This window comes from Heloderma suspectum, chromosome 2 (assembly GCF_057233095.1).
Source record: "Heloderma suspectum isolate Gila_16-S chromosome 2, 16-S_ref, whole genome shotgun sequence".
Lineage (NCBI taxonomy): Eukaryota > Metazoa > Chordata > Lepidosauria > Squamata > Helodermatidae > Heloderma > Heloderma suspectum.
The window spans coordinates 2,903,007-2,916,993 of record NC_139459.1 but is presented as its reverse complement, the minus strand read 5'-3'; the positions used below and the strand labels follow the sequence as shown (position 1 = coordinate 2,916,993).

Below are 13,987 nucleotides of genomic sequence, written 5' to 3'. Positions count from 1 at the left end.
TACCCCACCACTCGACCAAGAGAAACGGCACTCAAGTCTTCCTTTGCGCCTAGAAAGGCGGTTCAGCCTCAGAGGCTCTGAAGGTTGGAAGAAAAGTAGATGCTGCTTGTTCCACTGATGCCCCAAACTACTGATAAAGCGACCCAAAGGCAAGGGAGCAGAGAGTCCCAGGGGAGATCTCCTGGGCAAGTCCGCTTGCAGGGAGAGGGAGCTGCCGCCCAAAGCAGCCACAATCCATCCCGGGGCCTCGGGCGGTTTGGCCCTTGCCCACCGCTACACCCGGGGCTTGCGCAGAGACCAGCCTGGTGGATCGGATCCCCCGCTTGGGGGTTGCTTTTGCCAATGGGACAAGCGGCGCCTCTTCTTCCACAACCTTTAACAGCGCAACGCTACACACGCCTACGTCGAGGTAAGCCCCGCTGATGTCAATGGAGCTTACTCGCAGGTAAGCGGGCACAGGACTGGCGTGGGCCCCGAGCCCGCCGCCCGCACGTGCTCCTCCTTCGGCTCGAGCTGCCCTCCTAGGGCCCGCGTGTCGATGAGCGTCACTGGGCCGCTCCGGGCGACCCTTTCACCGCGCGCGCTCCACGCAGCCGCGGCTCACGGGTGGATCCACAGCTCCGCCTAGGCCCGTTTCCTCGAAAGTAAATCCCTCCCGGCCCGGGGCTCCACAGGGCGCGCTGCCCTGCAGACGCGCGCCGCGCCGCGCGCAGCCCCGAGCATGCGCCGAGTCGCTTTCGCGGCGGGAGGGCCGCGGTCCCGGGCCGCGCGTGCCGTCTGGCCGGGCAGCTCGCGCCTCGAGGGCGGCTGCCGCGGCGGCCCTGGCCGAGCCCGCCCCCGCCCGCGCGTCCCCCGGCAGGAAACCTCCCGGCGGCCCGGATTGGCGGCGGCCTTCGCCAATTGCGCGGGGCGGCCGGGCGAGCGCGAGCGCAGCGGCCGGGCGGCCTCCGCCGGGCGCGCGGGACGGAGCGAGCGAGCGGGGCGGGCGGGCGAGCCGGAGGAGGCGGGGGCAGCCGGGGCGGGGGCAGGCGGGCCGCCGCGGAGGGGACGCGCCGCCGCCGCCGCCTGCACGCTCGGCTAGCAGCAGCAGCCCCCGGGCCCCAGGGGAAGGTAAGAGCCAGACGCCGCGGGGATGGGCGCGAGCCGGAGCCTTCGGGAAAGCGGCGGCCCGGCCGGGGAGCTTCCCGGGGCAAACTGGCACTTCTTGGGGTCTCTGCCTCCCACCCCACCGTTTCCCTTTCTACCCCGTCCCCCAGCTTCAGCGCCCCCCCCACTGAAGGGGGCCCCTGTGTTTCGGAACAGTCTTCGGTTTTGAAGTTCTCTGGAAATGCCCCCCGCCCCCTTCGACTGCCAGACAGCCTTCAGACCCGCGGCGCCCTGGAAGCCGACACTCCGTTCTCCGTCCACGGCAGATGCTCCCCCCCCGGAGCAAATACCCCCCCCCCGACCCGTCTTGTAGAGATCTGTGAAGCAGGCACGGCTTTGCGTCGCCCCCCTGTGGAAGTTTCACCCCGCCGACCCCCCGAACATCCTTCTTCGAGTCGTGCAGCCTGGAGTTTGAGGGAGGGGGAGAGGGAGAGGGAGAGGCGTCTACCCTCCGCTTTTCCCCTTGCAAGGAACCCAAGGTGGCAAACGCGGTTCTCCTCCTTCTCCCTTTATCCTCACAACAGCCTTGTGAGGGAGGTTGGGCGGAGAGTCCGTGCTTGGCGCCAAGGCACCCAGTGAGCTTCACGGCCGCGTGGGGACTAGAACTCGGGTCTCCCCAGGCCCAGCCCAACACTCTTAACCTCAGCACAAGTCTGGCTCTGTGAAGTCACCGGAGATGCGAGTTCCAGCCCGGGCTGTGTTTGCCTGGCGGCACCTTTCGCACAGCCAGCCAGCCAGCCAGACGCTGTGAATCTGGCCAGTTCCTTTGGGCGGGCTGGCAGGCAGGCGGGGGGGCGCGGGAGCCCGTAAACATCTCTGCAGCAGCCGTGGGGGGAGGGGCCCGTGCACCCAGCCTCCCTCCCTCGGAGTCTCTCTCCGCTGCACCCCAGAGAGGCCTCGGCGTCTCTGCCTGCCTGGCCTCCTCCATCCTTCACAGCTGTCCTTGGAGACTGAACAGTGACTTCCCCCTCCATCTCCCTCCCCTCCGCCCCCCCCAGCAGCTGCAGCTGGCAAGCCAACTTTTATTGCTAGAGAGAAATAGGCAGCTCACTGCCCATAAAGTGCCAGGCAGGCAGGAGGGGGGAGGGAGAGGGGGGGATGCAGCAGGGGCCCCTTTGCTCAGCCAGCCAGTGATCAGGTCCTGGTGCAACAGCTAGGATGGGGGAGGGGGCAGCGGCTTAGCAGATTTCAAGCATTCCATTCCCGCCCCCCCACCTCAGAATTGGGAAATGCTCTATCTGTCCCTCCTCATGATGGGAACCGGAGAGAAAAAGGTAAACTTTGTGGGCACAGTTATTTAGATCTCTCTTCTGTTTTCCTGCGTGGTGCGCTCTCCTTCTGTCAAAACATAAACACTACCAAATCTCTCCTCGGCGTATCCGTATGAGTCTCTGCGATTTTACACATGCATGCTGCACATACAACTTCACAGGTGCAAGTATAGTTATCTTTTTCCGGGTACGTATATATCAACACGCACCTTTTGCTTTGAGTATCCTCAAATATATGCCATTCACATGACCAAAGTGTTACCCTTTGGTGGCTGATGTGCAAGTCTGGCAGCCTTTCTCTAAGCCATGGCTACAGCAGTGCTGAAAATGACCTAGGACTCGATAAGGCTGCTTGCTTTGAGGAATGTTCAAAAAGTAAATTGAAAAAGTGCTTTTCAATGCATGTAGAGCGCTGAGTAGTTACTACTTGATCCCACCCTACCCACCGTCTGGGTGCAAGGTAGGGTGGGATCCTTGAGTCTTGAATTATACAGAACTTGGGGAGCTCATATTCTGCATTGTGAATGTAGAGCTGGTGGAATGCTAGTAGGGAAGGTGGTATTTTTACAGACCCTGCGGATCTTGCTAAATGGATGAAGACAGCCCCCGGATGTGCACTTCCTAACATTGCAGAAGGTCTCAGGCTCTAACAGCAGGCAAGAAAGAACCGAATGGCTAAGCGTCCTGGCATGAAGGGGGTGGGGTGGGGTGGGTCCAGGGCGGGTTGACTCTTAGGCCCTCACCAAGAGTCAGGCTGTGTTCACACAAGCGCTTACAGTGTTCTGAGCTTCCCTGGCATTCTGTCTGAATGGCCTTAGAAGCACAAGGGAGTATGTGTCCTCACTAATGTAGTTCTGACATGACATGTTTGTCCATGTTACAAACTGATTTAGTGGAAGGCTCACATGTGCAGAAATACTCCTGGAAGGCTGAGCACTTCCAGCTTTTCTTTGTCATCTGTTATCATTTTGCCATCCTTATTTAATAGCTGAACCACCATTTCTTTCCTCTGCCTTTTACTATGCACGTAGCTGAAGAAAGCCTTTTTGTTGCTTTTAGCCTCCCTTGCTAACCTCAACTCGTTCTCAGCTTTAGCCTTCCTGACGCCGTCCCTGCAGTTCTGTGCTACCTGCCTGTACTCTTCCTTTGTCACTGGGCCTTTCTTCTACTTCCTATATGTGTCCGTTTTGTTTTCAGGTCATCTCTAAGCTTTTTGTGAAGCCACATTAGCTTCTCCTGTTGTCTTCCGCCTTTTTTTTTTTCCTTATTGGAAATGTTTGTAATTGTGCCTTTAGAATTTCCTTTTTTAAAAACTCCCACCCATCTTGGACTCCTTTTCTCGTTAGAGTCGCTTGCCATGGGACCTTAGGGATCCGTGAGTTTATTAAAATTGGCTTTCCTAAAATCCAGGATATGCATTTGGCTACACTCGGCTTTTGCTTCCTGTAGAACTAAGAACTCAAGTATAACATGGTTGCTTTCCCCCAGAGTTCCTGTAACTGCTACTTTGTCTACTCAGTCATCTCTGTTGTTTAGGATCAAGTCAAGGATAGCCGATCCTCTAGTTCCCTGCTCCCCTTTCTGTAGGAGGAAGTTAACAGCAACAAAAGTCAGGAATTTCTTGGGGGGGGGGCATGTTTTGCAGAATTTGTCTCCCAACAAATATTGGGGAAATTGAAATCCCCCTTTACTACTACGTCATGCTTCCTTGAAACATTGGCAATTTGCTTTTCAAAAGTTTCATTGTCATCTTCTCCTTGATTGGGTGGCCGGTAGTAGACTTCGACCACCATGTTCCTTTTATTCTTTGCTCCATTTATTTTAACCCAGATGCTCTTGATGGGGCTACCAAGCTCATCCTCCTGTATTTCTGTGCAGAGATATGTATTTTTCACATATAATGCAACTCCACCTCCCTTTCTGTTCCTCCTGTTCTTTTTGAACAAGTTATATCCTTCAGTTGCTGTATTCCAGTCTTGGGAGTCATCTCACCAAGTTTCAGTTACACCGATCAAGTCATAATTTCCCTCCTGTATAAAGAGTTGGCTCTGCTTGTTTCCCATACTCTGGGCATTAGTATATAGACTTTGAAGACCATGTGCTTTATAGTCGGTCTTTCTTCCTACATGTTTCTGAAGACTATTATTGGGCACTACTAGAGCTGTTCTCTCCGTTGTGGTGCACGAGCCTTCATCCACTGTTACCCCCAACTTTATATCTCCCTCCCCTGTAGGATTCAGTTTAAAGCCCTCATGCTGTGGCCAACCACATTCTTCCCAGCCTTTGTGAGGTGCAACCTGTCCCTTGCCAACAGCCCATCTTCCAGGAAGTATAGCCCGTGGTCCCAGAATCCAAATCTCTCTCGTCGGCACCACCTTTGTAGCCAGTCATTCACCTAGAGTATTATTTGTTCCCTTTCTATCCCTCTTCTAACTACTGGAAGGATGGATGAGAAAACTATATGGGCCCCAAAGTTCTTGAGTTTCCTTCCCAAAGCTTCGAAGTCTGATGTGATCTTTTCATAGCTCTGCTGGGTGGTATCATTTGTTCCCACATGGATGAGAAGAAAGGGATACCTGTCAGTGGGCTTTATGAGTGCAGGCAGCCCTTCAGTCACGTCTCTAATCCCTCCTCCCGGGAGACAGCATACCTGGCAAATCCATGGGTCTTCATGACATACTTGGGTTTTGATCTCACACAGCAAGGAGTCTCCCACTACTACTACTGAATATGAGCCAACAATGTGATGTGGCTGCAAAAAAAGGCAAATGCTATTTGGGGCTGCATTAATAGAAGTATAGCTTCCAAATCATGTGAAGCACTAGTTCCCCTCTACTCAGCGCTGGTTAGGCCTCATCTGGAGTATTGTGCCCACTTCTGGGCACCACACTTGAAGAAGGATGCAGACAAACTGGAGAGGGTTCTGAGGAGGGCAACGAAGATGATCAGAGGACTGGAAACAAAGCCCTATGAGGAGAGACTGAAAGAACTGGGCATGTTTAACCTTGAGAAGAGAAGACTGAGGGGAGATATGATAGCGCTCTTCAAGTACTTGAAAGGTTGTCCCAGAGACGAAGGCCAGGATCTCTTCTCGATCATCCCAGAGTGCAGGACATGGAAGAATGGGCTCAAGTGACAGGAAGCCAGATTCTGGCTGAACATCAGGAAAAACTTCCTGACTGTTAAAGCAATACAATAATGGAGCTAATTACCTAGGGAGGTAGTGGACTTTCCCACACTGGAGGCATTCAAGAAGAGGCTGGACAGCCATCGGTCGAGGATGCTCTGACTTGGATTCCTGCATTGAGCAGGGGGTTGGACTTGATGGTCTTATAGGCCATCGAATAGTAACCCTACTATTCTATGATTTTATCAACTTCTGCAGAGCTCTTCATCAAGCTCATGGACAGATTTTTTTTCTCATGGACCAGTGTAGTTGTCTCATTGATTAACTTTAAGCCAAAAAGATTAAGTTGCCCTTTGCCAGAATTCTGTTCATGCCTACCTTTCTTTCTTAGCTGTCCCTCAGCCCCAAATCATCCATAATTGGGAATATTTGTGTGGGGATCACAAATGTGTGTGCATGTGTGTATCAAATAGATTTTGAGTTTTTGCAAGCAAATTGGACTTGGTTTCATTCCCCTACCAGGCTGTGTGGCTGGGCTCCCCCCTGAGTTTGCCGTTTCCTCCTGGCTGCCTCTGTGGGATTTGCCATTGACCTTTTCTTTGGGATTCTTCCCGCTCACCTGTTTGTGCCATTATATGGCTATGAACTCCGGCCTGGGATGCCACTCTCATCCCAGTGGGGAAGCTGTGGTATTCCCTGAGCAGCGTTAGGCTCACTGCTGTGTCTGTAATGGAAGCATCTCGGTCCCCCTTTCTTTGAGTTGCAGCAGGCGCTTTGAGCTGGGTGGGGCAAGGGAGATTGGGGAAGAGACAGAGCCAAAGGAGAGGGACTTTCTCCTAAGGAGATTTTGGCAGCTGGCCTTTGAAGGGAAATGGTGGAGGGCATTGGCTATTGGGTGGGATAGAAATGTAATAAAAAATAAATAAATGGTGGGATTTGACAAGAAGGGAGGGTCACAAATGGATGGGAGGGACAGGAAGCCTGCATTGACTGAGATGGGGACATCCAAGCTGGCCAGTGGGGCCTGGGGGAGGGGTGCGACTAAGTGGTTTCCGAGGAAGTGGCTGACCTGTCTGTGGCTTCTTCTTCAGAGGTCTGTCATGTATCGTCTGTCAGCTATTCCCACATATGGGAAAGTCCGGGGTTGGGTTTGGAAGCAAAGCACCAGTGAAGCAACTTCCCCTTGGCTGCAGTGAAATCTAGCTATGGCAGCTGGAGCGGCAGAGGGAGCTGGGGGGCAGGGGGAGGAGAGACGGAGGCCTTGGCTTCTCCGGCCTCACTCATGAAGCATGAATGAATCAATGAATGAATGAGCAGCCGAGCGAGTGACTCAGCCTGCCATCAGTCCCCAAGCCCAGATAATCTTGGAAGCGGCACAAGTTTCCCCTTTTGTGGCCTGCGGCCTTATCGGAAGCCTGGCCACCTTGATTTGCAGCCAAGCAACCTGCCTGGCTTTGCGTCCTTCATGCGATGTGGGGAGCATGGCACCAGAGCTGCGCCGGCTCTTGCTCGGGACCGCAAGGCGTACCTGGACTGTGGAGCTCGGTCATGTAAGGGGATGGATGTAAGGAAATGGCCTCGTGGAAATGTTGCAAGGGACGTGGGGATATTTTTAAAGCAAGTTTCCTCTAGGCCAGGATGAGTGAAGCTGGTGCCCTCCAGATGTTTTGGACTACAACTCCCACAGTCCTTGACCATGATGGGAGTTGTAGTCCAAAACATCTGGAGCCTGCCAGCTTGCCTTACCCCCCCCCCAGGCTAGGGACTAAAGTGTAGAATTAGGGGGCTGAAGGGTACCACAAGCTCACCGCACCTAGCCCCTTCCCCCAGATGGGATCTTCCTCACCTCAGGCAGGAAGAAACATGACGCCTCTATAGATGGCTCCAGTGGATGAGCCAGGCCACATTGTATCAGTTTTAAATTGCGCCGTGTATTGCGATCTTTGAGCGTCTGACCCTTCATGATAAGCCTGGCTGTAAGGTAGGACACAGATTGCCCCATTTCATGGGTGGGGGGTTAAGGCTGAGAGAGAGAGGCTTGGCTTGGCTTGGCTTGGCCGTTCAGGGGACTCAGGCCTGGGCCTTCCATATTCCCATCCAGTTCTCACCTCGGTGACTCTTGCGCCTGCCACAAGGGGATGCAGCCTTACAAACCCATCCAGGATCCCCAGTCAAGTTGGAAGAGGTGGGGGGCTTGGGAGTTTTTTTCTGACTGCAAATCCTGCGCTGATTGGTCCATGTGATTAAACTTTCCTGTGTTCTGTGACAATCGCTGCACTTTTCTGAAAGCTATTCCCAACTCTTCCATTTGTTTGTCAGCAGGTATCTTTGCTTGTTGCCCCACTATTATAGAACCCCTTCGTCTTGGAGACTCGCCAGAGCCTGAGAACCCAGAATGGCCAATGGTCAGGAGTGATGGGTGCTGTAGTCCATCGCATCCAGTGGGCCACAGGTTGCCCCCTGCTGGTGTAGTGGAACTGATGGAGCATTGGACTAGGGGTGGGGAGACCCGGGTTCAAATGACCCCGTGAGCCATGAAGCTCATGGGGTGATGGTAGGCCAGACACTATCTCTCAGCCTAACCTACCTCACAGGGCTGGTGTGGGGATAAAATAGACGGCAGGGGTTGTGGGACATGATGTATACCAATTTGAGCTTCTTGGAGGAAAAGTGGGATATCACATTAGTAGACATTTCCTAAGCTCCATGAGACCTTGTGTAGTCTTGCTGCTTCTATCTGTTGCAGTTAAGCAGGTGCTGGGATTAGGTGGGGGTTGTTACCTGGATGATTTATCAATACTGGCTCCATATCCACGTAAATCCACAGACTCTTCCTCCCCCCATTTGTTTCCATTTCAAAAGCTTTGCCGAAGTGCTTTTTACATTTTGGTGGAAGGATCTTCATGTGTATTTGGAAAACTGCTTGAGGTACAGTGGTAGGACTTGTTGCGGCTGGAGCCCTCAGGGAAAACAGGAGCTCTTTGCGCTCCCCCCCCCATTGGCTTTCCTGGACTGCAGCCAACATCTTGACAGTTGTTATTCATGCATTTAGATTTTAAATTGTTGTATTATGCCGTGGGATAGGGGCAAACCAAGGATCCAAGTTTTTAAGTGCATGCATTACGTTCAGTGACTGTAATAAGGACATGTCCTTGTCTCTAATAGCCATTCTTACTTTCCAAAAATGTAGCCCTTTTCAACCTGGTGGGTCTCCCTTTCCCTGGCGATATATGGTCTGTGTTTGCCATAGAGAGATGTGATGTGTGGGCCTCTCCTGCACCAGAGAAGTTGGTACCATAGGAAGGTCTTTTTGAGGTCCGTTTCACGCATCACAGCATCACACAGCAGCAAGACCAGATCTACCAGTAAGTGTTTTCTCAACTGGGGGCTCCCTGACAGATGCACCTGCCTGATGCGTGTGTGTGTGTTGCGTTCATACTTAATGTTCTCAGGTATACACCTAAGAATGTAGTCTGTGAAGAGATCCAAATAATGCGGTATTGTTGGGGTTGGAGCATGTACCGGCTGAGTTACCGGAATTTTGAAGTTCACAACAGAGTGCCTTGTGAAAGCAGCTCAACTTCAGATTTCTGAATTGGATTTCACACGGAGGGGTCCTACTATGGAAGGGCGTAATGTGCAGAAGGCGCCATGGCTGTAAGCAGCGGCGGATCAACAGAAGGAAGTCTCTAGGCACAGCAGGAACCCCGTCCAAACTTCTCTCTTTGTTCCTATTTGTTCAGCGTTGTCTAGGGAATGTGGACTACCAGCTGAGAGTGTGTCATTCCCAACTAAGCGGCTAAAATGTTAATTATGAGGTGGCATTTATTAAACTGCTGTTTAATAAAATTCAGGGTTTTCTATGACTCCAATAAATATAATTTTAAAAGCGAGACGTTTGTATTGGGGCAGTGTTCAGGACTGTGCTGCTAGGCTTTGGCCCCTGACTGCAGGCTACCACTGGGGTGGCCCAGCGGGTGTTATCCAGACTCTCCCCCAAAAGACACACTGATATGGTTTGCACAATCACCATAGTCCACCCTGGTTTATGTAAGCCGTGGTGGGTTGTGGTGCATGCCAGCGGCCATTGTGAATATTCAAACTGTAGTGGATGGGGGCCAGTGCTTATTATGGCGTCCAAACCAAACCCATGGGCTGTTTTAGGGTTGTGGGTGGTTTGTTAACCAGGCCAACAACCCACCCTCTCTGGGTTCGGGTGAGATAATAAGCCATGGTGACTGCCTGCCATGGTTCGAATATTTAAGATGGCCGCCGGCATGCACCGCAACCCACCACGGCTTAAAGAAACCATGGTGGTCTGCAGCAATTGTGTGGAATGGCCCACAGACACACATGTGAATGTACACAGAACTCCTGAACAGGGCTACCAGCGCTTTCAAGCTGACCCTCCTCGCATTCCAATTAAAACAAGTGCACACTGGTTGCATCTGCTGGAATGTGCTCTATAAAGATGATTTGTCTGTGTTATTAAGTCAAGAGAAATGACCTTAGTATATCACCTGCTCCAAAATACTGTCGTTTTATAGGCTAATGAATCCACTAAAAAGGCTCCCCAAAAGCCACTCCCCCTGATGCTTAAATGTCTTAATAGGCCAAGTTGTCTTAAGTAAAAGCCCTGCAGGGGTCTTTATTCTCTCCCCAGTTGTGTGGGCTGTTATTGAAAAGGGTTAAAGCTGTGTCCTACACCACCTGCTACTGTGCATTCTTTGGGGGCAAATCTGGTATTTAGGGCCAAATTCGGGGGTTTCTGCTTTATAGCCCTTACGTTTGAGGCCAAGCAGAGCTTTCTGGGATAAAGGTTGGGGTTCCAAGCAGAGCTTTCTGGGATAAAGGCTGGGGTTCAAGTTGGGTTTTGGCATGGAAATAACCTTGGTTGCCTATGTTGGGAGAAAGACAGGGGAGAGGGAGTATGGCCCTTTTGAGTCTCCTTGATCTCTTGGTGGCTTTCGATACCGTCGACCATGATACCTTCTGAGGCAGCTGTCTGAGCTGGGAGGGTGAGGTACTGCATTGCAGTGGTTTCACTCGTATTTGGATAGTCGGCTCCAGGAGGGGTGCTTGGGGGATATGGCGTTCCCCTGTGGATTCTCCAGTATGGAGCCAAAATATGCCCCCTTGACAGGTAATGGCTTACCCAGAGGTGTGGTTGGAATGGCTGTTGTAGTGATGGGCTCTCAGTGGTTGTTTTGGGGCAAGGGAGTTGGTGCCTTGGCCCTTTACTCCGTTTCCAGAGATGCCTTCTGGCAAAATGAGTTGCTGACCAGGGATTCATAAGGACTTCCAGGGCCGCTGCCTTGGAACTTCTAGGCTGCTGCCTCAGCTTTATTTTTATTCATGATGCGCTATCAGTGCACATGGCACTTCACAGTATAAGCAAAGAAGGGTTCATGAGAGAGGTGGCTATTGAGGAAGGACCGGAAGGAAGAGAGAGATGGTTTGTGTCCCAGGATGTAGCAGTGACTTTGCATTGATTGCACTTATCCAATGAGTTTACCCTTGGAGATACGGACATGGGTATGAACAGGCTGTTGTGGGCATGTACATGCATGCACACCAGATCTCCAACACCCTTCCCCCCCAAAAGAGGAATCACCAAATTCCTCAAGTGTTCCATCTGATGACCAAAGGAAAAATTCTCTTAGGGGAAGTTTCCAGCTCCCTCTCAGCCAACAGTCCCTTCCTCTCCTGCTTTCTATCCTTCACTTCCACTCCTGAACACAGAGACATGGACACTGCTCAGGGCAAATCGAGTTTAGTGAGTGACCTAAAAAGATCCACAATAGAATGGGGAGGGGGAGGAGGAGGGGGACACAACTGTATCACCCTGGGGGCAGCAGGGGTGAGCCCTCCCTCTGGGGTGCAGTGAGTGTCACCCACGAAAGCTTATGTCACAATACATTTGTTGGTCTTCAAGGGGCTGTGAGACGTTTTCCTGGTTTTTCTGCACCAGACCAACACTGCTGCTATCTATCTGGAATTCATTACAAAGAAAAGATGGCACAATTTGAAAAGAAAATATGCTACGTTGGGGTTCTGAAGGTAATCTTTTACAGTTGGTCATCTATTTTCTCAGTGTTGCCGTATGGATTTCGGCTACCAGTCCAGCCAACCTGGCTACTTTAATAATAATACTTAATATTTGTATTGTGCTTTGAAGTGCTCAAGCATTTCACATGCAGTAATTAGCTGTAATCCTTAAAACAGCTCTGAGTGTAAGTTATGTCCACATTATAGTTGCTCCATATTGCAGGTGCCAGCAGGGGCGGGGGCACTCAGGTTTGCCTGAGGCCACCTAGTGAACCCATGGCAGTGGCAAGATTCAAACCAAGGACTTCCTGATCTGTAGTTTGGTCTCTTCGCCCCTACCCGACACACATGGTTCCCATCCAGCAAAAACAAGCTGAAATATCATGGGCCAGTGATGCATCCTTTTCGTAAAAAGATGCCCAAGAGATTGGTCCTAGGAATCCAAGACAATGGGCAGCACAGCACAGAATGAGTTGTTAAATCTCCAACCTCAAGTTGAACCACAGATACGCACTTTCTGGTCTCATGGAATGCCCAATCCTCTTGTGTCTGTAATTGTGGATTTCATAACTTAGTAAAGGTCGATGTGCTCATTACTTACTCCCATTCTTTTACTCCCAGGCCAGCTTCTTTTCTCCAGGAATGCTGTGAAATTTATACAGGGTTCCTGTTATGTGAAGCTGTCACCTACAAAATACCTGAGATTTACTTGGATGAGATTCTGAGCAACACCCGTGCTTCTTTTTATTGCAGACAATAGTATTGTTCACTTCTGTATTTCTTTGTTTGTTTAACTGGGTCATAGTTTAAATCTTCCCAGCATTCAGTTTTGTTTTCTTTTGGTGCTGCACCAGCAAGCCTGTATTTGAAAGTACAGATGGAGGATCACGTCCCTTTGCAGAGAGTAAAGAGCACTGGCACTTTCTGCAGTGTGTTTATATGGAAATTTTGTGGCACTTTAATGGTTGGGATTCAAAGATTCGTGCAATGGTTAGAGTGTCAGAATAGAACCATGGAGACCAGTTTCATGCCCTTGCTCTGTCTCCAGACGCACTGGGTGGCCTTTTGACTTGGCTTGGCCTGCCTCGCAGGACTGTGGTAAGGATAGACATCGGGGGAGGGGCCATATGAGCTGTCCTGAGCTTCTTTGGCTGGCAATAAAAATGTAATAAATAAAAAATAAAAAAGGTTGCTCCTTTTGATGCAGCCAGAGTTGTTCCTCTTTACAAGGGTTTTTTTCCATCTCTGCTGACCTGAGACTTATTTTGCATCCTCATAGAAATTCTTCCTGACAGCAGGATCATTTTCAAGGCTCAGAACAAACATGCTCTGCTTCAGGAATGTGTTAAATACCTTACAGGGACTGGCTGTATGATGTGATCTGAAATAGGTGAAGATGGTTTTCTTCTGCCTTTCCGGGTTTGAGGCTCAAACTGAGCTCTCACCCAGAATGAGACCTTGCGGAAGGAAGGCCACTTGTGTCTGGAACCCCTGAGTCACAACTTCCGTTTGGGATGGGATCCCAGTCTCTGAACAACCTGCACACCATGACAGGCTGGTTTTAACTTAAAAAGAAACTGCATTCCAACACTGCTTGTTTCTGTGCCTGTTTGAGCTGGCCAGAGATGTCCTCCACAGGCTTCTTGGGCGTCACGTTGATTCTTTCATTTGGGTTCTGCTCCCCTTCCCCCAACAAACAGTAACTTCTGAAATTGCTCCAGCTCTGACTTTGCTGGGTTTCCAGGGGTCCATAGGAAGCTGCCTCATCCCAGATCAGAGCATTTGTGCCTCTAACTCAGTGTTGTCTCTGCCAGGCTTCCCCAGTGTGGTGCCCTCCAGAAGTTTTGGACTACAACTCCCATCATCCCTGACCCTTGGCTAGGCTAGCTGGGGCTAATGGGAGTTAAAGCCATCTGGAAGGCACCAGGCTGAGGAAGGGTGGCCTGCTCTGAGTAGCTGCAGCCCTCCCAGTTTTCAGGCAGGGGAGGGCTGCTGTCCAGCCCTGCCACAGAGCGAAGTCCCTACTCCTTCCACGGTTGGGGGGCAGCCAAGAAGAATGCCGCCCAGAACACTGAACGCGCAGAACAAGTCTAATCGCTGGGGTGCTGTCGAGTGATGGGAGCTAAGGGAGGAGGCGTTTATTTATTTTGTGTCATAGATGCACCTGACACTTTAGAAAGAACCATTTGACAGGTCTCTACCCCAAGGGGCTTACAATTTAAAACAGACCCAGGGAAACAGCAAAGGTATGGGGAAATGGAGGCATGGGGAAGCAAGGGAAGAATTTCTTCAAGTGCACATACTTTGGCTTAGTTACAACCAGGTATAGGGATTTGGGATGTGATCCAAATTTTTAAATAATGTTGGGCCCAAGCCACTCGCTGTCAGGAATACA

At 51.2% G+C, this 13,987-nt stretch overlaps 1 protein-coding gene across 4 annotated transcripts in view; it reads left to right on the top strand.

The window, feature by feature from the left end:
- The first annotated feature begins 338 nt into the window (after positions 1–338).
- IL11RA (interleukin 11 receptor subunit alpha) overlaps positions 339–13,987 on the top strand; it is a 161,510-nt gene continuing 147,861 nt past the window's right edge. For 2 of the 4 annotated variants that reach the window (XM_084832773.1, XM_084832768.1), the window contains exon 1: positions 1,012–1,110. Coding sequence is in view for 1 of the 4 variants with exons in the window: in XM_084832767.1 (XP_084688893.1) it covers positions 423–445 (23 nt within the window). In the remaining 3 variants the exon portion in view is untranslated. Of the gene's footprint in view, positions 446–1,011; positions 1,111–13,987 lie in introns of those variants that run through there. The other 2 variants (XM_084832770.1, XM_084832767.1) reach the window with 2 other exon arrangements.